A 20555-nucleotide genomic window follows, 5' to 3' on the forward strand; every position below is an offset into this window, starting at 1 on the left:
TCTAAAACCTTAGGGGGAAAATTTCCAATGCAGGGAAGATGATAGGACAAATACTTTATTTACTTTCTTTAACGTAAAGTAAATGCACATAAGCATAATCAGTTCTATCAATAAATGTCTTGAGCCTTGGACGTTGTGCCAGACTGAACAAGCTTATTAATTCCTCCTTTCTCTGAAAGGCTTAACTCCTTGCACCTTAGAGAGATAATTAGTTTCAGGAGTATTTTCTCCCATTGCTACTGGATGTGACTCTTTCTCTGGCTTCTAAAGTGGATATAGGAAATCCAAATCCAATTTATAACCTTAAAACTTTCAGTACCTGGGTTTGATKCCCCTATATTCCTACTTGTGTAGCAGCAACAGTTGTGTTGCCACAGTTCAGAGATTGTATTCTTGTGAGCAGCACCTAAAATATCTGAGCTATCCCATTGTGCAGGTCCCTGTGGGAAGGAAAAAGTAGAGGAGAAGAGGCACTGGAGTGTGTCCTGGAGGTCCTTCCTTGGGACAACTCGTGTTCTTCGCTTGATATGAGCASTGTAGAAATGGCATTGGTTCCTGCTGAGCATGGTGGAAAAGCACTGATTTGAACCCAAATAATCTCAAGAGATGATGGGCTTTCTGGAACCGGTGTCTGCCTCCTTGGAAAGAGGTAGATACGWGTATTTTAAGACAAATTTTTACGTCCTGTTGCTGGTAGTAGTTCTAAGACAAGTGTAAAATAGCTGGGTTGGCCTGCCTGTGGCCCTCCCTTCTGAGATGTGAGCCATGGCTCACGTTACCATGTGAAAGAAACCCTGGGTACCCCATCAATCATCAGGACAGGGTTGTATTTTCAGGTTGTGAGATTTAAGCTCCAAATCTTGAGCAAACCTGCAGTTGCAGCRAGTGCTTGGTAGCCTGCATGCACTGTAATAGGTTCTTACTGGTTTCAGGAAGGAGCACTGTAGTTTAAACCAGCAAGGGTTGCCCTGCTCCAACACTGTTACAAAGCAAGTGTGACCCTGCTCACTGAGTCACACASAGTCTCATGAAAAAATTGCTTTTCAGGATTTCACACCCTTTCCCCGTGTTATATTGGATACCTGCAATCAGGCATCTGGAAAATCGGATCTCAAGTAAGAAACATGCAAAGTTAGACTTGTTTCTAGACTGGCTCAGCCAAGTGACCCAAGGCCCCCCAGACTAACAGGGTTTGGTTTAGCTGTACTGGGCCCTGGGCTGGGCTTCAGGTAAAGCTCTGATTAAGTTGAAATACCACTGTTGCAAGTCCTGGCCTTTAATTGCCACCTCATTCTTGAAGTCTGGTTAAACAAAAGGAAAAATATGCTTTCACATTTTGATTAAAAGCTCAGGTTCAAGTTTTACAAACCTGTAATCACTACTTTTAGTGTAATTAGCTGGATGAAACATGACAAATTGCAAATAATTGGTAATATTGGAGAAGTCTAAGTGTTAGTTTTGCTTGTAAGATATGCGTAAGAAGGGGGTTTATAATGCTGACTTTTTTTATTAATGATATATTCTAGAGCATTCCCATTCTGTCCCTGCTTATGACTCTCATTTCAGTTTCATTTCATGCTAAATAAACCCTCATATTTGCTTTGCAGCTTTGTTGGAGACTCTACCTTAATCTGAGAAGAATTAGTACATATGATGGAATTATGTACATCCCACCTGAATTCACATGCCAGGGCTCCTACCTTTGTTCTGCAAGGTACTTTAAGGTGAAGATGCTTTACCATGATGTTGCCATGGATGTCTGGCATGAGCACCAACCAGTATTCCTCAAAAAGGGACTGTTAACTGCTTGAACTTTGAAGATTACTGTGATGTTAGGATTTCTCTTATACTGGAATGGCATAATGTTCTGTCATTGTTATGTGACATTATACCTACAGAAATTATTAATAAAGAATTTTSCTAGAAGTACTGATTTCTCTTTGCTTTTCTAAAGTCGAGACAACTCTCTGAGGTCGGGCTACTGGAATAAAAGAAAGTTTGAAAGCTGTTTAAGTAACTAAAATGTTTTGCACTCTGAGGAAAGTTTGTTTTATATAAAACTTAGAACTTCCTTCTTTCCCATTTGTGAAACACAAATGTTTATGTTACTGCTGGTGCTGAAATCTGCATCTTGACTTGCTGAGAGCTGAGTTCTGAACAGTTGTAGCACTGGGTTTTACTGCCTGTCTTCCTGCAGCCTGGCTGCTCACAAAGGCTAAAGGTTTACCCCATTTTGATAGGAAGAAGCTTATAATAAAATGGAAATTCTAAATACTAATACCCGCTCTTTTTCTTTTGTTTTATGAATACTTAATGCTTTTTATATTTTGTTTAATTTTGTGCAGTTACTAGTAGCTAGTTCTAGTAATTGTAACAATTCCTTTTGCAGTGCAGGGGAGGACTGTTCCATGTTATCCAGTTACATCCATAGTGCTCACTCAAGAGGTCTGAGAAGCGTTTTATGTTCTCAATGAGTATCCATGGGGACAGCAAGGAAGACACAGGCAGACTCCTCAGTGTTAGCAGCGACAAGACAGGGGACAACAGGACAACTTGACCTATAAGACAGTCTTCAAATATAAAATCATTTTTACCYTGATGTGGGTTAAAGACTAGAGCATGTTGCCAGTTATTCACCAGCTAAAAATGARAGTGGTCACCCAGCTAAATAAAAAGGCCCACCTGACTGAATAAAAGCCTCAATACATTTTACTCCCATAGATGCTTTGAGGTTCCTATGGGATTATCACACTCATTATTCACTCCAGGCTGGAGTTTCCTGCAGAGATCTCTGCCCATGGCATGTGTTCCATAGGATTTTACAGACATCCCAGCTTACCTGGCYTGTTGCATTGCCAGTGGTGGTGACCTTTTTTCCTGTTAAATCTCTCCAAATACAACACAACGTGGCCTTGTGTTCACAGTGAAGGAGTGCCCACTCCAATGAGCACAGGCCTTGCAGAAAAGGATTCTTTAATCATGTTGCTGCCTGATAACAAACTTCTCATACACAGCTGCTCTCCAGTATTTCTGCTGCCCYTTTAAAGCCCCGTTTCTTCTGGCCGTTTTTGCACAAGTGAAAATCTTTTCCATGGAAAATGTGTATTCATTTGGCAAGAGTTTTGAAAAATTCACTGTCTTCCTTTCACAAACGGATGGTCCAGCAATTGCAGAGCAGAAGGTCGTTCATGTTGATTTCTGCATTGGTTTCACAAATCAGTACATAAAATTAATATGTATGCCTGTGACATAATTGTAAAATCTAGTGCAAAATTAGCTTTTTATAATTATGTCTCYATTCACTACTCATTTTAGGGGTTTTTTTTATAAAGCTGATGGAAAGGAAGGGAGGCATGAAGGGAAAAGACTGATGGAATTTACTAATTATAAAACTGAAATATTTTATTATTAAAGAAATCATTACTTATTCCCCAAAATTCCTTGCAAATCTTTGAATAATTCTGCTAATTTGGCTATTTCAGGTGCACTAAAAATGTATTTAAGAAGGGTGATAAATTATCTGTTCSAGCCTCTGTCAATCAGGGTGTCCTGTCACCTCTAATCAATATCATGTGTTTTAAGAAGCCTATGGCTTTGTTTAAAACAAAACAAACACCTCAAAAATAATTCTTATAATGRGTGAATGCTAGTGGTTTGGGGTTTTATAGAGAGAATTTTATGTTTCTAATAAGTATTATATTTCAAATAAATAKGGGTTTCTGGGACTGGCAGTAATAATAGATTTTTCTACTGCAGAAGATAAGAATTAAGTGAAAGCTGTTCCATTYAGAATACTGTCCTTAAAACAACTTGCCTGACATAGACCAAACTCAAACAATACTGGAACAGCAAAGCACATCAACGAAACTTWGCAAACATTTTGTCCTAAACTCAATGGTGCCATGTTTCTGCAAGAAAATTACAGTGCAAGTAAATGATGAGTATAAGGCCTACAAAAAGAGAATCCATGAGGGTTTTTCTATATCATAACAGAGAGTAAAGCTCTTTTATATATACTGTTATCTAAAGGCTTTTCTGAAATGCTGAAAAGCCTATGCATTTACAATAAAGTCATATGTACCATATAAGAGGTAACCTAAGCTTCCACCAACCATCTCTAGAATACAGACTACCTGCATTTTTCCTTTAATTCTCCAGTTCTAAGCCTCCCTACCTGGTTAAGCAGGCRTGCACAAACTCCACTGCAGCACTGGAGAAGCGATCGGGCAGGGAAGGCATCAGCCCCCTGTGGGCCCCGATGTAGAACATGGCTGCTACCCTGTCCATGGCAGCCAGAGGGGGTTTGCCTGTTGCCATCTCAAACACGGTGCAGCCAACGCTCCAGATGTCTGATTTCCTGCCATAGCCAGACTCGTTGATAACCTCTGGAGCCATCCAGTAGGGAGTGCCATGCACAGACCTGAGCAGCTCGCTGCGGGTGCCGCTGAGGCTGGCCCAGGCCAGGCGCCTGGCACAGCCAAAGTCAATCAGCTTTATTACCCCGTTGGGCATGAGCATCACRTTATTGCCTTTGATGTCTCTGTGGACCACACAGTTGTCATGTAAATATGCAACGCCCTGTARAATTTGCTTGGTGTATTTACAAAGGACAACTTCTGGCAAAGGACCAAAGCGATTCAGAATACTGGAAATGGAGCCACCAGGAACAAACTCCATGAAAATGCTTAAAATGTTGTCTTCCAGGCAAGTTCCTAARTAAGTTACAATATTGATATGCTTCAATGTCTTCAAAAGATCGACTTCTTCATGAAACTTTTGATACTCCTTTTCTGTAGTGAGTTGATCTGATGGATCCAAAACAACCTGTTTTACAGCTATTAACTGTCCCTGGCTTGTCAGACCACAGTACACCTAGAGTGAAACCAGCACTTATTAAAACAAGACACAAGAWAAAACTTGACTGTTTACTTATTTTGAATAGTACTTTTGTGTTTGTCATGTTTCATGTCTCACTGTATAATCCAATATAATTAAGCCATTTGTTGAATAGGACAACAGCCATTTTTGAGATAAGGTGTAGCTCAGTGATGACCAGCACATCTCTTAACRTATTCAGACATTAACTTACCGTGCCATAGGCTCCCTTTCCAAGGACTTCTCCTCTTGTCCACATGATAGGATCTTTGTTAGTTAAACTGCTTCCTGGTAATTTAGTAGCTTCCTCAAAGTTTAGAAGGCCACTTTCTTCATTTGAAGCCAAAAAGGCTTTACTGTAACTCTGCTTGAAAGATGATGGTCAGTGTGGGGAGAAAGTGGAGAAGAAAAGACAGGACTTCATTTTGTCCTCACATTTTTTATAAGGAGTAATTTTTCCAGGCATGACTTYACTCCATAGATTATTACATATGTACATTGCCCAAGTCATTGATAGAACTGCTATTTTAGGTAAGACTGTATAAATATTTTCAAGTGTAGCTCACAACTGTGCACAGCCAGAAGGTTACAGCATGACATCTTTTTCCACTGACACCAAGACAGAAGAAGCACTTAAAGGAGCAGGATATACCCTTTTTTTTTCATCTCATAGGTACAGTTTGCTAAGCTGAAGGGTGAATATGGCTACTRTCATGCTCTAAGTAACACATGTAACACAATTCTGATGAAAATAATAGGGACACGTCTTCACAGGAAGAAGAGACTGCTTCAGAAAGACAGCAATCATTATTCCATGTAGCCATGGATCTCCCTGGGAAAAGTGAAAATGGTGGTATAATTGGCACCTGTCTGCAAAAGCATAAGGGAGTTTATCAATATCTAGTGAAAGAAATTTCCTMATAAATTTGTAATTTAAATTWAATTGAATGGACAAAGAGCTAACAGGGCCAAGGAGAAGGTGTACTGATAAACACCTGAGTAGGTGAAGTYACTTAACTGACCTAGGGGCCAAAATCTGAGCCTTCTGAGCTTGAMGTTTTGATTAAAGATCAATTAAACAGGCTAAGTCTGCCTGATAAGTCAATACTTGTAGTTCATACCTATAAAAGTATCTGGTTGCACTCAGAGATTCAAGGCAATTGCTCTTTTGGGGGGATTATTTGTGAAGTCTTTTCATATTTCTTATATTGCCTTGYCTGWAACCTTTTTATAYAAGSTCTTCAATTAAAAAGGCCTATTCTMTTTCTTCACTACAATTTCTCAATTYATAYAAGTTTTGACAGCTATTCCTGTCATGCCTTAGTACCTTCTGGCTCATGTCCTGACATGAAGCCCCTAACAGAGCACTGAAAGAATCAGTGAACAACTGACCCAAGGAAAAGAGACTTGAAAAGTCTCTTTAATAAGCACATATTTCCCTTTTTTCATCCAAGCTTGTRTGAAGCATCACTCAAAGGATTTAGCAAGATACAAGAAGAAATTACTTTTACCTTCTCTAGAGCACTATTTATTATTGCTCCATCTCCATTCATTGTATTTTCCTCCTCTTCAGTATGTGTGTTTTGCATTTTAGAACAKGTATTTTTTGTTCTTGAGGAGTCTTTTTCTTCAAGCATTAGCAATTCTTTGGCTAGACAGCAAAGCAACTCATCAGTCACATCTTTAGTATCTGACCAGGAAAAAATATTTTGACTTGTCTGGGATCTGGGGCTTTTGGTATTTTTTGTCCAAATCACTGAAGATTGAGTCAATTCATTTGCCAAACCACTGTTTTGAGGGGTGCTTGCCCAACTCTGATCTAATATTTTTGTAGGGGATTGACATTCCAGTCTCTCAGAAAAAGGTGATTCACATTTATTGTCAGATTTGAAGGAGGCCTGGTCTGATTCCCAGCCTTTTCCAGCACCCACATCCCCCGTGCACAGGGGCACACAGATGTTCTGCTCTGCTGTTACCAGACTGCCACTTGGAGCAATACATTCTCTGCAGTTTTTGTCATTGAACTGAAGGAGATCCTGGCTGCAGGTAGAAGCTCTCTGATGGTTGGATATATCCTGGCTGTCTAACAACTGCTCCAAAGAAACTTCTTTAATAGTTGATAGGTTTGAATTTGAAAAAATTTCATTTTGCTTAGTTGACTGTGAAAGCTCCTCTAAAAATGTAAGCTGATGGTCGGTATCTTCATGAAACAATGTTGTGCTACTTGAGAAGCTTGTTTGAAAATCCAACTCAGAAGCTGTTACATTATCTTGCTCTTTGTTTCTGTCACTCAACTTGGTCCTTCTGTTCTTTGTGATTAAAACTTTCTGCTTTTGTTTAGTGCCAGGTACAGTCTGCTTTGGCTTGGAATGTGTTTTCTTTTGAGTGCTTCTGACTCTGCTGCTTTCTCCCCCTTTACTGCAGGTAGATCTGCAGGTGCATCTCCTTGATGGAGAAGAATAAACACCGTTATAAAACCTGCTCTCATGTTGATCAAGGTCTCGCATGCTGGAATAGACGGGAGTTCCAAACATTTCATAAATACCTGGGCCTTGGTCATTTGAATTTATTATTTTGAACATGTCACTGTATTTCAGATCTACAAAATCTGAAGCAGATGGTGCGTGAGGCAGAGAAAATGGAGTAACATGTTTCTTTAAGACAGCTGAATTTTTGTAACTGCAGGAGCAACTTTTCTTCTTAAGTTTCTGAGCACTCTGAGCAACATGGCCTTTGTCTCCTCGAGTGTTTTTTTTCTGATACTTCATGGAAGTTTCAGATTTCACTTTTGTCAGTTCCAAAGATGGAAAAATCTGACTCTTGGCATTATATTTTGTGGTAACCTCATCAGAAGCAATTAAGTCTTCAGGTATCTTTATCTTGTTATTAATTTTAGACTTTGATGAATATTTATTTCTATTCATCTTTATTTTATTTTTATCATTTTCTTTGTGAGCAAGAACACTGAAGCTCTGAGTACCATGAGGAGGCATACAGACACCACCCTTTTTTGTGTCAGATTCATCAGTGTGTGGTTCCCTGGCTGGCTCTTGTTCAGATAGTGTAACATGAACAACAGGTACAAGCTCACTTTGGTCTTTTGAAGTTGCCTCTGACATTGCTTCTTTTTCTGTTTCAGATTCAGAGAGACAGATATGATTTTCTGACTGTTTTCCAAAGGGATCTTGAACATCTACTCTGGGAATTACTGCCTCTACAGAATTATCTTCTAAGGCTTGGTGGGCCTCTATCACTTCATTTTTAGAGGAAAAATCTAAATCATGATTGTAAAGCACAAAGTTGGCACTCTCAGCATCTTCATGKGGTCTGTAATCTGGTATCATCTCTGTAGCATTTCCTTCTTCCAGACCGGTGCTCCAGCAATTCTCTGCTCTGTTTTGCTTATTGCCAGCTCTTGAGGCCTCACTGTTGCTTGACAGTGTTAATGTTGTCTGAGCTGTAAACATGCCACAGTTCACCAGAGCATTGCTTGAGCTCAAAAAGGAATGGCTTTCATCACAGAACCTGGCTTGGGTCATAAAATCAATGTTCTTACAAACTATTGAACACTGGAACTTCACCTGCTCATTCTTCTCAGTGTGGACAGCTACATCAGCTTCCCTCCATCTTCAATGGCTTTGGATTTCTTYTTTCTTGTGGTTGGGGCATTTATCACAATTATTCATGCTGAAGTAGTAGTAATCTTTCACTGGAGTGAACTTACCAGAAATTGTAGCCATGATCAATTCTGATGACTTTTCACTGTGCCTTTTTAATAGGTTGTCTAACTGATACTGATAAAATTTAGTAACTGGTTTTATAGGCTGAGGAATAGAGTTCATAATATTTAAAATATTTCTGATGTTGCTGCTTTCATTGACARTATCATCCTCTAGAGGAGCAAGGTGAATTGTTCTTCCAGGCTGACAGGTCAGTGGTGGAAAATGAAACTGTAATTTCCATAAAAAAACATTGATAATGCACTACACCACAGATACAGGTAAAATCTAATCACTAAAAACCAAGTGGACTAAGAAAAAAAAAATCAGAAAAGGATTATTCTTTTATATATTCCTATATTAAACCTATTATGAAGTGTAATGTCAGACTCCTGAGAAAATACATAATTTTTCTCACATTAGATACATAGTTCTAAGTATTTCGTAGTACAGAAAATGGGATCTTCTGCTTTAAAGCACAAGCCATTCTCCACGATTTAAAATCAGTTAAGTTTTGTACATACATACAAATCCACTTGTCAGTTATTAACTACGTCTTAAGGCATTTCACATGTTTATTACAGGAATTCTAAGGCTGGTCAGTGGCTTCATGTGCCAGAGTTTCTCTCTTGCAGTGCAYGCTCACTGAATGGGAGCAGCACTTAAGCAGACTTTAGTCTTTTTATGTAACCTCCAATGTGTGCAGGCACCACTAATTATACTCCCAACGGAAACAGAGCTTATGGAAGCAATTTTCCAAAAGGAAAACTAGTCTATTTTAACAGAATGTCACTGCATCCTGGAGAAAACAATTCTAACAAATYATTTACTGATTTTAAGATACATTAAACATATAGGTCCATAAACCATGTTTAATGGCCACTGTTTTAGCTCACAGTTTTAGGTACACTGGAAGACAGCACAGTCTGCATTAGAGTTTCAGTGAAGTGAAATGGGTAAAAGCAAAGGCTGTTTTCATGTGGCAGCTGACGCAGAGTTTTGTTGGGTCAGGGATGTGTTTTACTATTCCTCCCTTCTTCCTTCTCTTCCCATCACATTTGTTGGAAGGTACCATGTACATTTGAAGAAATACAAATCAGAGAAAGAGAGTACTTTCTTTGACTATTCAGATGAACAGTGAGAATAATTTTCAAGCAGTTTTTCAAGCCACAAGAACATAAATTAAAGACAGTGAAAGTCACTATAGCAGAAGCTATAGAGGCCAGCAAAAAAAAAGTAGCTGTAGAAGCCAGCACTCTTGATGTCTTATGCTAAACACCAGATAATCCATTAAAATGTTTATCCCATTACATTGTCTGTTAAGAGTCACATGGTCCTACAAGCTCTCAATTTTTTTTGGATACACAAATACCCCCTTCAAAATAATAACTGAGAATGTTCTGCAAAAAGGCACCAACAAACCTTACCTGGTACTTCAGAAGTGAAGAATGAAAGAGGCACAGCAACCCRAAGTGAAGATACAGCGCATTTTCAGCTCGTAGCTGCCTTCCTTTGCTGGCCAGCGAGGAATTCGACAGCAATTACACACACTTTGATTTTATTTTCGCGTGTTTCGCGGACTGTASGAGTCATTCCTGAGGCAGGCTCCAGCTTCGCGGAGCTGTTGAGTTTACACGATGTCGCCCAGGTAACCCCCCTCACCCCCGGCGGGAACTTGGCTCGGAGTTTAATTCAAAGAGCAGCAGTGAACTATGAAAACAAACACAGTCGAGCTAAAMGGCAGCACTTTAAGCTCTAATCACAAGTTCTCTCAGCACACAAACCAAATCCTATTTCGATCTTCTGTTTGCCTCCATTTATACTTTTAATACTTGATATGTTTCCACGTCACTTTAACTTCGCACTCACTTCCCTCACCTCAAGGCTTTCATGAGTATTTGCAATCTTCTTCTAGCTGCAGATTTTAGGGATATTTCCCCTTCTTTTTTAAGTAACAGACTGTGCTTAGGGGCAAGACCGGATAAAAGAGGTGAACGCTGAGTTAACGTTGAGTTAAAAGGGTGTTTAAGAGGAGCTGCTTTGCTGCATGTCAGAATGATTTGTCGCCGTCCCCCGGGTGACACAAGCGAGGGAGAAGGCTTTGGTTAGTCAGGAGCAGGAACACCAGTCCTGAGGGACACCTCAACCACAGCTGGCTGACCAGGGCTGCGTTACTTGGAGCCCTTCTCGGCTGTCCCTGTCGGAGGCGGAGAATCGGTACGAGCAGCCCCGCCTGAGCTTCGCGGCGTTGTGAGGCGACCGCGCCCGCGGGCATCCCCGTGAGGGGCTGCAGCCAGCCGGGAAGGAGAGATACGGGGCGGGGAGCCCGGGGAGGCGGGATATAGCTGTGAGGGAGCCCGGGAGAAACGAGCCGTGAGGGGAAACCGGACTGTGCGGGTGCCCCGTCGGGAAGAGCCGTGAGGAGAAGCCGGGCTGCGAGGAGAAGCTGGGCTGTGAGGAGAAGCCGGGCTGCGAGGAGCCCCGTGCGGGACGAGACGTGAGGGAGGTCCGGGCTGTGAATGAGACCGTGGGGGACGAGCCGTGAGGGAGGTCCGGGCTGTGAGGAGCCCCGTGCGGGACGAGCCGTGAGGGAGGTCCGGGCTGTGAAGGAGCCCGTGCGGGACGAGCCGTGAGGGAGGTCAGGGCTGTGAATGAGACGGTGCGGGACGAGCCGTGAGGGAGGTCCGGGCTGTGAATGAGACCGTGCGGGACGAGCCGTGAGGGAGGTCCGGGCTGTNCCGTGCGGGACGAGCCGTGAGGGAGGTCCGGGCTGTGAATGAGACCGTGCGGCACGAGCCTTTAGGGAGGTCCGGGCTCTGAGGCGGCACCGCCCCCACCGCTTTCCCGGCAGCCTCCGCCGCTGGGGGGGGGCCGGCAGCAGCGCAAGATGGCGGCGGACAGCGAAGTGAGTGTTTGTTCCGCTGCTCCCGCTCTCTCCCCGTTCCCTGTCTCTCCCGCTCTCTCCCCCTGCTCTCTCCGCTCATGGCCTCTCCCCCTCTCTCCCCGCAGCCCGAGTCGGAGGTGTTCGAGATCACGGAYTTCACCACCGCCTCCGAGTGGGAGAGGTGGGTGCTGGCGCGCCCCTCACTCAGCGCGGGGTGACACCGGGGCTCCGCCGAGCCCGGCCCGGCCGCTCCTGCCAGGGACAGCCGGGACCCCGCGGCACAGCCGGGGCCTCCACCGGGAGCTCCCGGAGCCTTTCCCGAATCCTGTTCCAGAGCTTTGTCCTGGCTGTTCCGCGTTACGCTCAGGCCGCGGCCAAGGAGCGCGTTAAGAGGCTCTAGTCGAGCTGTTTCTGAACTTAGTGAAAGGTCCTTTAATACCTGYTTACAAGGGATTAGAGTAGACGTTCAGAAGGCTTGTGTGTTTTCTTAGCTGTCTGATTGTTAAAACAGCCATCTCGTGGCTAAAGCCTTTAAAACTTGGCAGTACAAGGAAATTTGCGGTAAAGAATGCTTTTGCACTGTGAATGTATTACTTTTTAAATGCTTTTTCCAGTRATGGTGTTTATGATAGGGGACAAGAGATTTCAAGTGCTATRCTTTACATCTGAGTTTAGTGTATAMTTTTGTCTCAAATGCTTATTTATCTGTGAACAGTAAAACAGCAATTAAATGTTATGTGCTGCCGTACCAGAAAAAGAAAAAGGTGAGATTCTTAAATCAATCAAAAGATAGCAGTTGCTAAAAGTAGCTATCATGTGAAATTTAAACATAGGAGGACTGWTTTATTTGTACAAGAAAGCAGTTGTTCTGGCTTTATTGTTATATATGTGGGGTTTGTTTGTTTGTTCTTTAGGCTTTTTTAAGGAATTCCGTAGTAGGACTGTCTSCTTTTAGGTATCTAAATTATAATGCAGGTTTAGTGTTCAGCAAATATTAATGCCTTTTCCTCTCTCTAATAGATTTATTTCAAAAATAGAAGAAGTATTRAATGACTGGAAACTTATTGGGATTACTTCAGGCAAACCTCTAGAAAAGGTTGGTTTACTGCTTCTGAATTTTCCTGTAGAATTTGAATTGCTAACTAGTCATGCAGTAATACACACATGTATTTCATCTGTTGCTGTTTTCTTAGGTGTGGCAGATAATGGCTTTATTGGGAAGTTTCACTTGTAAAAGTATCAATTTGACAAACAGTTGCTGTAAATTTATTGATCAGCCATCTGCCAAAGAGCCTGTTTCCTTGACAAGGTTGGATCTTCATGTAGGTGATTTTGCCCAGATGATCAGTGATTTTGGAATTTTCAGTTTGAAAACATGCTTGAAGCTGCTCTAAATACTTAAGGAATCTTCTTGTCCTGCCTTGTGCCTTTGTCACACCTCATGTACTTATGGCTGAGGTTTGCACAGTGCTACTTGTGACTCAATATGTTTCATAGATGGGAGAGATTTTTTTCAGAGTCTAATTAGAGCCTTTGTGATGCTTTCTCAGTCCTGTGAAATGCAGAGGAAATTGCTGAGCTCTTCTGCTTAGTAATGCARATAAATTCAGCTGGTTTGTATGGAACGGCTGCTGTGTTTCCAGAGGAATTGTATTGCTTTTCATTCTAGTCAGGTACAGAGTATTTTTAATAAAAACCTGTGTTATCTAATGAATTGCACCTTGCCTGTCTGTGTATTCCTACACGTCTTCTTTTCTAGACCAGAGCTCTCTTCTTTACCCCCTTTAAGATGAAATGGTTGTCCAAGTTGCTTTGTTTTAGTAGGAGCAGTGATGCTGATTTTCTTAGACGTTCACAAAAAAATTAATTTTTTTTGTTAAAAATTAATTATCCATATGGAATTTTTGTAAGCTATAGATAAAAATAATGATTTGTTAGTGAAAGTAAATATCAAGGTAATATTTGTACAGAATGGTTTAGATGTATATGAAATCCCAGGTGGTAAACCTCTGTCTCTGGGCAAAGTTGAGGGTGCATGTGCTTCAGAAGTGTGGCTGCATTATGAGAGGATGCAAATCTTTAGGACTATGTAGTTCTGAAGGGTTCTCAGGGAGAGATTTGATCTTTGGAATGAACGTGATTATTGACAACAGGGATTTTAGCATCCAGGTTTCTTTATAATGAAGAGCTTTGAGAATTGCTTTTTGAAAATTAAATCATGACTAGCCATTAGGCAGTAGAAAAATATGAATAAACTTTATTGATCATGTAGGCAATATACTTTTACAGGCTAGCAAATGTTAACCTAAATTTATGTAGTAATATCTTCTTTTTTTTATATGCAGGGTATATTCACCACAGGAACATGGGAAGAGAAATCAGATGAAATTTCATTTGCAGACTTCAAATTCTCAGTTACCCATCATTATCTTGTACAAGAACCCAGTGACAAAGATGGGAAAGAAGAGCTGGGAGAAGGTACCTGATAGTTCCCTTACATAGAGTAAGGATAATGACAAAAGACAGTGTCAGAATGTGGAGTCCACAGTGTGTTGATTTGCTTCTGTGGGGATTTTGTGAGGTCTGATGAGTGGGATCTGACATTTCTGCTTTTGGTTTGCTTTGCATTCACACAGGGCTAGTACAAGCCAGTTGTAGGTGAGCTGGATGGATGTGATGATACATTGATTATATATCAATTTTTGTCACAGATGCCCTTCCTCTGCCAATGCAGGACTTGCTGTGCATGAACAATGACTTTCCTCCTCGAGCCCACTGTCTAGTGAGATGGTATGTGTGCTGCCTCTCATCTCTRCTGTAAAAGAGTATAGCAGTTGAAAAATCTGGCACAATCAGTTGTGTATTTCYTTTTCAATTCAAATTTAAATCTTAAGTAAAATGATTCTTTGTAYTGGATGCAAGGAAGGAGTGCAGAAAAAACCTGTCATAGTGGGCCTGTCTTAATACTTTGAGGTTTTTTTTGCCCCAATGATTTGGCTCAATTTCAAATATTAAGCAAGCTTTTATGTATGTAATATTTAGGTGCATACTTAACAAGGAAAGCTGTACCACCTTAAGAAACAACAACTGTATTCTTAGTTATGCAAATCTTGAGCACATAATAGCATTGATCTTAGAGAGATTGGTTTTATGTATAAGGTTTCATYGTTATTAACATAAACTAGAAAACGTCAGGGCTGATAGACCTGAGAGTTCTCCCAATCAAACACAYTACAGTGTATAAGTGCTGTTAAGCTCCGGTAGTTTGTGATTTCAGGACTTGCAGCATTCCATGCCCACTCAGTTCTTGACCTCTCTGAAAAAAGAGGTACTTGCATCAAAATAACAGATTCCACAGTCTGTTGGTGACAACTAGGTTATCCAGGTCACAATATTTTTAAACGTGTTGTTTCATCTGGCTTGCCAGAAACTACAGATGTGCTTTTTTTCCCCCTTTCTCTCCTAAGGTACGGCTTACGTGAGTTTGTGGTTATTGCTCCGGCTGCAAATAATGATGCTGTTGTTAGTGAATCCAAGTGTAACCTTCTGCTGAGTTCMGTTTCCATTGCCTTGGGCAACACTGGCTGGTAGGTGTTGGCATAAACCTTTTTATATGTCCAGGTAAAACTCCAGCACACTGCATTTGTGAGAAAAAAGTATTAAATTGTTAGCAGAATACAAAAATGTATTTGCATTGTAATATTGTTAGAGAAGAATTTTTAAAAATCCTCATCTATAAAGATTGAATCAATGTTTTGTTTATTTTCATCATTATTTAAAAACCTTAAGGATTTTAAATGCTGCTAGAAGTTGTTGGAGTAACTGGTATATGCATCACTTTTGCAAGAGGATTTCATCACTGTCTATGATAACAGTAACTTCTTAATTTTGCTCAAAAATTATATAGATTGAAAATGAGGTAAGTGAATTCACGGATAGGGCTGTGATTATGACATGACAATTTGTTAGGTGTCTATTTAGTGTTGTCATCAACAGTATTTTTCTTTGATTCCTATTAAGTGTTTTAAAGTGTATTCCTCTAAGAGAAAATATATTCTAAAGATTATGAAATTATCTTGAAATAATCTGAAGCATTCCTGTTTTACAGTCAGGTGCCACTGTTTGTGCAAATCCATCAGAAGTGGCGCCGGATGTACGTTGGGGAGTGCCAGGGCCCGGGCGTTCGCACGGACTTCGAGATGGTTCATCTGCGCAAGGTGCCGAGCCAGTACACCCACTTATCAGGGTTGCTGGACATCTTCAAAACCAAGATTGTGAGTATAAAACTGATGTGATGTATGATTTATGTCCAAGCCCTAGAGTGTTTGAGAGGATTTACTCTTTACACTGAATTAATTCTCTGATATTTTGAAGGGCTGCCCTTTAACACCCCTGCCTCCGGTTAGCATGGCTATTCGGCTCACATATGTRCTCCAGGACTGGCAGCAGTACTTCTGGCCACAACAGCCACCAGGTAGGAGACTTGARTCCTCAGAATAACTTGTTTTGACACAGTCAATGCTAAAGAAAATGTTTGTGTATCTTGCTAGAAAAATTAAAATATTTTCTCTGTTACTAGGAAAGGCTTCAGTCCAATCCTACTTTATATGATGGGTGAGCCAGCTTGAAGGCTGCTCTGAAGTTGTCTGTGGCTCATGGCTGGGACAGGTGTTTTGCACGCTATCCCTGCAAACATGGGAGTGAGTCAGCACTTAGAAATACAATGATGTTTCTAAAAGGATAGTTTCTACGTGGAGTGAAAAGAGTGACTGAATCTGTGAAGAATTCTGCCCTGAATTCCTTAGGAAATGTCTGGATTCAGGTTCTAGTAGATGCTAATACTTTGTGGGAGTATTTGTCAATTATTTTCATAAAGTACCTTATTCTGATACTTCATTTAAGTATTAACAGTGGGAAATGCAGAAAATATTATATGGACCTCACTTGAGGTGAAAGTTTGGATTTTTGTGACAATACTACGTCAAGCAAACTTGCTTGGTTTTTTTAATGCAGGAGGAATTTCTGACCAAGTCTTTTGTTATAGTAGCCTTGCATGAAAGAGAAAAAGGGGAGAAGTAATACATAGTCTTAAATTTGAAGTACAGAGAGCAGACTGGATAAGTTTATGTGATAGTGATGCTGTTTAGGAAAAACAGAGGTATTTACTCATTTGGTACCCTGAAAATCTCTCATCTCTTATATTGTTGCTTGATGATGACACTGTCTTCCTTGAGTATTGAGGATTTGTTTTTAACAGACCTATTTTTATAAAGATAGTAGCAAAAAATAAATAATAAATTTCTCAAAGGTGAACAAACCCATAGGAAAAAGTTAAGTATTAGTTCCTCCTAAATGTACATTTTATTAGTGATGTGACGCTGTAGGTATAAGGTGATGGAACAGTTGAAATGTCCAAGTTCTTTTCTTGATCTGGTAGCAGTTTTACATAGCAAGGTTGAAGTATTTAGGGCATATTTAGAGTGGTCTTGGTCAGGTTATCTAATTGCTTGGCTTTCCTTTGCTTTAAAAAAGTACACTCATCAAAATCCTATGTTTTGAAGAATTACACAGTRARGTTGGTTCTGYGTGCTCTGTAGCTAAGGCATTTATSTTGAAMATRCTTTTAAAGAGAGTCCTGCTTTTTAGGAAGAGAAAATCAGTGCTGTTTTAAATTATAGTTCTCTTCGGTAAAGTAAGTTTACCTAAAGAACCTGGGAAATTAATTSTACAGGTTTCATCTTTCTATCTTTTCTGCAGACACATAAATTTGRGTTTTATAGTCTCTCTGGGCCTTGCTACAGTTATTCACTAAGTCAGGATCCCTGGCTTGTGGTGGATGAATTGTGTCACTCTGATAATATTTCTCAATTTGAGCAGTTTGAATAACTTTACTCCCTTAGAGGATTCTGGTTAAGGGAGCCAGTGTCAGTTTGTTGCAGAAACTGGAGATGGACAGCATCAGTTTTACTGCAGTTGCTATGTGTAGTTGTGGTTTTATGTTCACTGGGAAGAGCTAGACCTGTAATTTATTGCTATCACTCAATTAGCTCTTCTCAAATAAAACTGAAGAATTTAAATGTCTTTTCTCTGAAGGAGAAATTATCCAATTAGGTTATCCAGATACTTTATCTGTGCTAATACCTCGCTTGTTTTATATGCAAACAGCTTGCCAGATGCAGTTAAAATTGCAGATCAGATGCCATAACAGCATTATTATAATGGCATTACAATACATTATTATTATTATCCACTTTAATTTTTATTCAGTGGAGGCTGTCTGTTTTTGATTTATGTATTTGAAGGATATAACATGGGAAGTGCCTGAGGATGCTGGGAGGCATCTCTAAGTACCTGAGATTRCAGGGAATCTTCCAGATTGTTTGGTTAAGTGCTCTTTTCATAAAATTGTYAAGCTTTTATAAGTAGTTGTTTTTTGACTCTGCAGAGCTCCTCTTCTAGAGYCTTCCTTTTCTGCTTGGAACTGATTTCCTGCCCAAGTATTTTTATGGCACTTTTGTGTCTGTTCTTGTATCAACATTGACTCTTTAGGGCTGTCTATAGCTGTCATCATTACCTGTATGAAGGGAATAACCTTCCCTTAACACGAATTATCAGAATTTTATCTGTTCTTTTGAATATCCTGTTTCATTATTACTTCCCAGTTTCTGTTGGAAGTAATTGCTTTGACTGTATGTGAGGATTGTGTTTTCCTAGCTCAGTCACCTTAACTGCTCAGCTATTCWCTGGTCATTCTACATGTTACAGTCTACACTCTGAAATGAAGATGATGTGCTGCTTCAAATATTCCACAAATTCTGATGGAAAATGTTTTGATTTTTCTCCAGATATAGACGCTCTTGTTGGAGGAGAAGTTGGAGGCCTGGAATTTGGGAAGTTACCATTTGGTGCCTGTGAAGATCCTATTAGGTAAGAGAAGATTTCAGAAAACTGTTTTRTAACTTCCTTAATGGAGGACTTAAAGGTGTGTTATTTCAAATCTTAGCTTTGCCTGCCTGCCAACTTAGGATGTGTAACAGATACTTAATTATTCAAGTACATCAGAAACATCCATGGAGGGTAATGGTTTAATAGCAAATAAGAACATTTGCAGAATTGTCTGATGATATTCAGAGTTCAAGCTCATAAGTCTTTCACCATAAACTTCTGCAGTACCCCATTTATCTCTGAAATTATTATGTTGAAATAATACCTTAAGATAAACCTTCAAAATGATGTGCTTTCACTCAAAGGTTGGACATAACTGGCTCTCATGTATGCAGTGAGAAAACTTAATGGAGAACAAAATACATAGAGGAAATCAAATATAAACTGCACAAATACCTTTCAAAGTATAACTGTGATAAAGAGAACACTTTGCTAGCACTGACAGACTGCAATCTTCTTTTGTTTCAGTGAGCTGCATTTAGCTACAACATGGCCTCACCTAGCAGAAGGGATAATTGTTGACAATGATGTTTATTCGTAAGTATTTCTGAGTTGCAAATATCTACAAGTGGTTTTTTTTTTGTTGTTCATTACTGCATTTTAGCATCATCTCAAACATTGTGTAGCATTTCATGTGAAAAAGAGCCCATTTTGAGGAATGCTAAGGTCAGTTGACAGAACATATCATTTGGGAAACCACCTTTTGAAATGCATTTCTGTGTGAGAAAATATTATTGTGTTACAATCTCAACAGAACACAACCCCCTGTTTTTGAGCATATTCTCATGTTAGACTTGAAAATTTTGTGTATGGTGTATTTCTTGGAAAAGATTATAGTAGAGCATGGAAAGTAAAAAGAATTCACTGCTTGACATCCCTCTCCCAAAAACTATTATCCAGGTTTTCGGCTGAAGAGGAAGAAGTGTATACTGATACGTAAATAATAAACCATATTTTTTTTTTCCTTCTTTGAAGACAGTTCTAACTGAATTGTTCTCATGTGTTTCTTATTCATGTCATGCACATATATTAGAACTGGGACTCTTGCTTGCATTTCCGTGCTTGTCATGTTCTCCTATGTAATGTGGTGCATATTGGGGCTTCCATGACCTCACTGGTTATGACATGACATTTATTGAGAATTTGAAGCTCATCTTTTGAATACTTATAGTGGCATTTGGTTTTAATTTTTTCTGTTTTTTCTCTTTTCTTTTTTCCCCCAAGTGACCTGGATCCTCTTCAAGCACCCCAGTGGTCTGTGAGAGTCAGAAAAGCAGATAACCCTCARTGTCTRTTGGGTAAGACATCAAAATTTCCTGTTTTCTCTTGCACCTTTTAAATTTTATTAAATTGTGAAGTTAGGGTTGAATTGTTGATTACCTGATGGCCTCTGTTTCCTCATTCCCCTTATTTTTTTTGGGTGGACAGTATTTTGAACTTCTTTTTCAGGCACACAAGCTCTGCAAATATGTAAGTTTCTGTTGTAGTTCATCCTGTGTACAGCGAAATTCATTGTTCTTATTTCACCAGGTTCCAGAGAGTGAGAATTTTCTCTCTGTTCTATGAAAATTTAGATTTCCAAGAATATTTTGCATTTTATTGAGTATGTTCTGGATGTATCTATCTCCTTAGTTCAATCAATCTGTCTGACAGGGAAGATTAGTACTTCTGGAGAGTTTTGCTCTGCTGTCTCTCCTTGCCTTTAAGATTGTAGGGAAAAGGGCTKCAAAACTTTCCAAGTTTCATCTTGCTTTGGGTGAAGAACTAGATTAAACTGCAGACAGAGCTGTGCTCTGGAGAGCTGCCTAGGTGTGCATTTTCCTAAGCTTTAAATATGTGGTTTAAAGATATTTGTGCTTTAGAATAAATTATCAGATGTTATTTCAGATGAAAAGATAAAACTTACTGTCTTTGGGGCATAATTTTGAGTGTTGGCTCATTGTTCAGTGGGATTTTCAGCTGAGTTTAGAAGCTTTGTTTCTCTTACAGGTGACTTCCTTACTGAATTCTTCAAGCTTTGCCGTCGGAAGGAGTCAACTGATGAGATACTTGGAAGGTCTGCATTTGAGGAAGAAGGAAAAGGTAAAACTGAAATCCTGTATTTAATTGTTTTGTGTTCTTTTACCTTCCCT

General features: G+C 39.9%; 3 protein-coding genes across 8 annotated transcripts in view; 2 read left to right on the forward strand and 1 right to left on the reverse strand.

The window, feature by feature from the left end:
- CCNT2 (cyclin T2) overlaps positions 1 to 1908 on the forward strand; it is a 25970-nt gene extending 24062 nt beyond the window's left edge. For 4 of the 6 annotated variants that reach the window (XM_057366544.1, XM_057366546.1, XM_057366550.1 and 1 more), the window contains one exon: positions 1 to 1908. This exon is cut by the window's left edge and continues 4961 nt beyond it. Coding sequence is in view for 1 of the 6 variants with exons in the window: in XM_057366548.1 (XP_057222531.1) it covers positions 1608 to 1630 (23 nt within the window). In the remaining 5 variants the exon portion in view is untranslated. The other 2 variants (XM_057366545.1, XM_057366548.1) reach the window with 2 other exon arrangements.
- A 1083-nt stretch (positions 1909 to 2991) lies between these two features.
- MAP3K19 (mitogen-activated protein kinase kinase kinase 19) lies at positions 2992 to 10869 on the reverse strand. Its single transcript, XM_057366570.1, is given in 5 exon segments — positions 2992 to 3198; positions 4175 to 4872; positions 5090 to 5242; positions 6387 to 8825; positions 10756 to 10869. Coding segments are annotated over 5 exon segments (3471 nt in total). The 3' UTR covers positions 2992 to 3131.
- A 558-nt stretch (positions 10870 to 11427) lies between these two features.
- The window catches only part of RAB3GAP1 (RAB3 GTPase activating protein catalytic subunit 1), a 20838-nt gene continuing 11710 nt past the window's right edge, over positions 11428 to 20555 (forward strand). The window contains exons 1-12 of the mRNA XM_057366552.1: positions 11428 to 11499; positions 11604 to 11659; positions 12499 to 12574; positions 13824 to 13956; positions 14190 to 14268; positions 14946 to 15065; positions 15587 to 15752; positions 15853 to 15952; positions 18324 to 18405; positions 18892 to 18960; positions 19648 to 19721; positions 20413 to 20505. Of these exons, the coding sequence (XP_057222535.1) occupies positions 11482 to 11499; positions 11604 to 11659; positions 12499 to 12574; positions 13824 to 13956; positions 14190 to 14268; positions 14946 to 15065; positions 15587 to 15752; positions 15853 to 15952; positions 18324 to 18405; positions 18892 to 18960; positions 19648 to 19721; positions 20413 to 20505 (1066 nt within the window). The 5' untranslated portion in view covers positions 11428 to 11481. The remainder of the gene's footprint in view (positions 11500 to 11603; positions 11660 to 12498; positions 12575 to 13823; positions 13957 to 14189; positions 14269 to 14945; positions 15066 to 15586; positions 15753 to 15852; positions 15953 to 18323; positions 18406 to 18891; positions 18961 to 19647; positions 19722 to 20412; positions 20506 to 20555) is intronic.

This window comes from Malurus melanocephalus, unplaced genomic scaffold, assembly GCF_030028575.1.
Source record: "Malurus melanocephalus ecotype Western Australia unplaced genomic scaffold, MMel_1.1 scaffold_67, whole genome shotgun sequence".
Classification (NCBI taxonomy): domain Eukaryota; kingdom Metazoa; phylum Chordata; class Aves; order Passeriformes; family Maluridae; genus Malurus; species Malurus melanocephalus.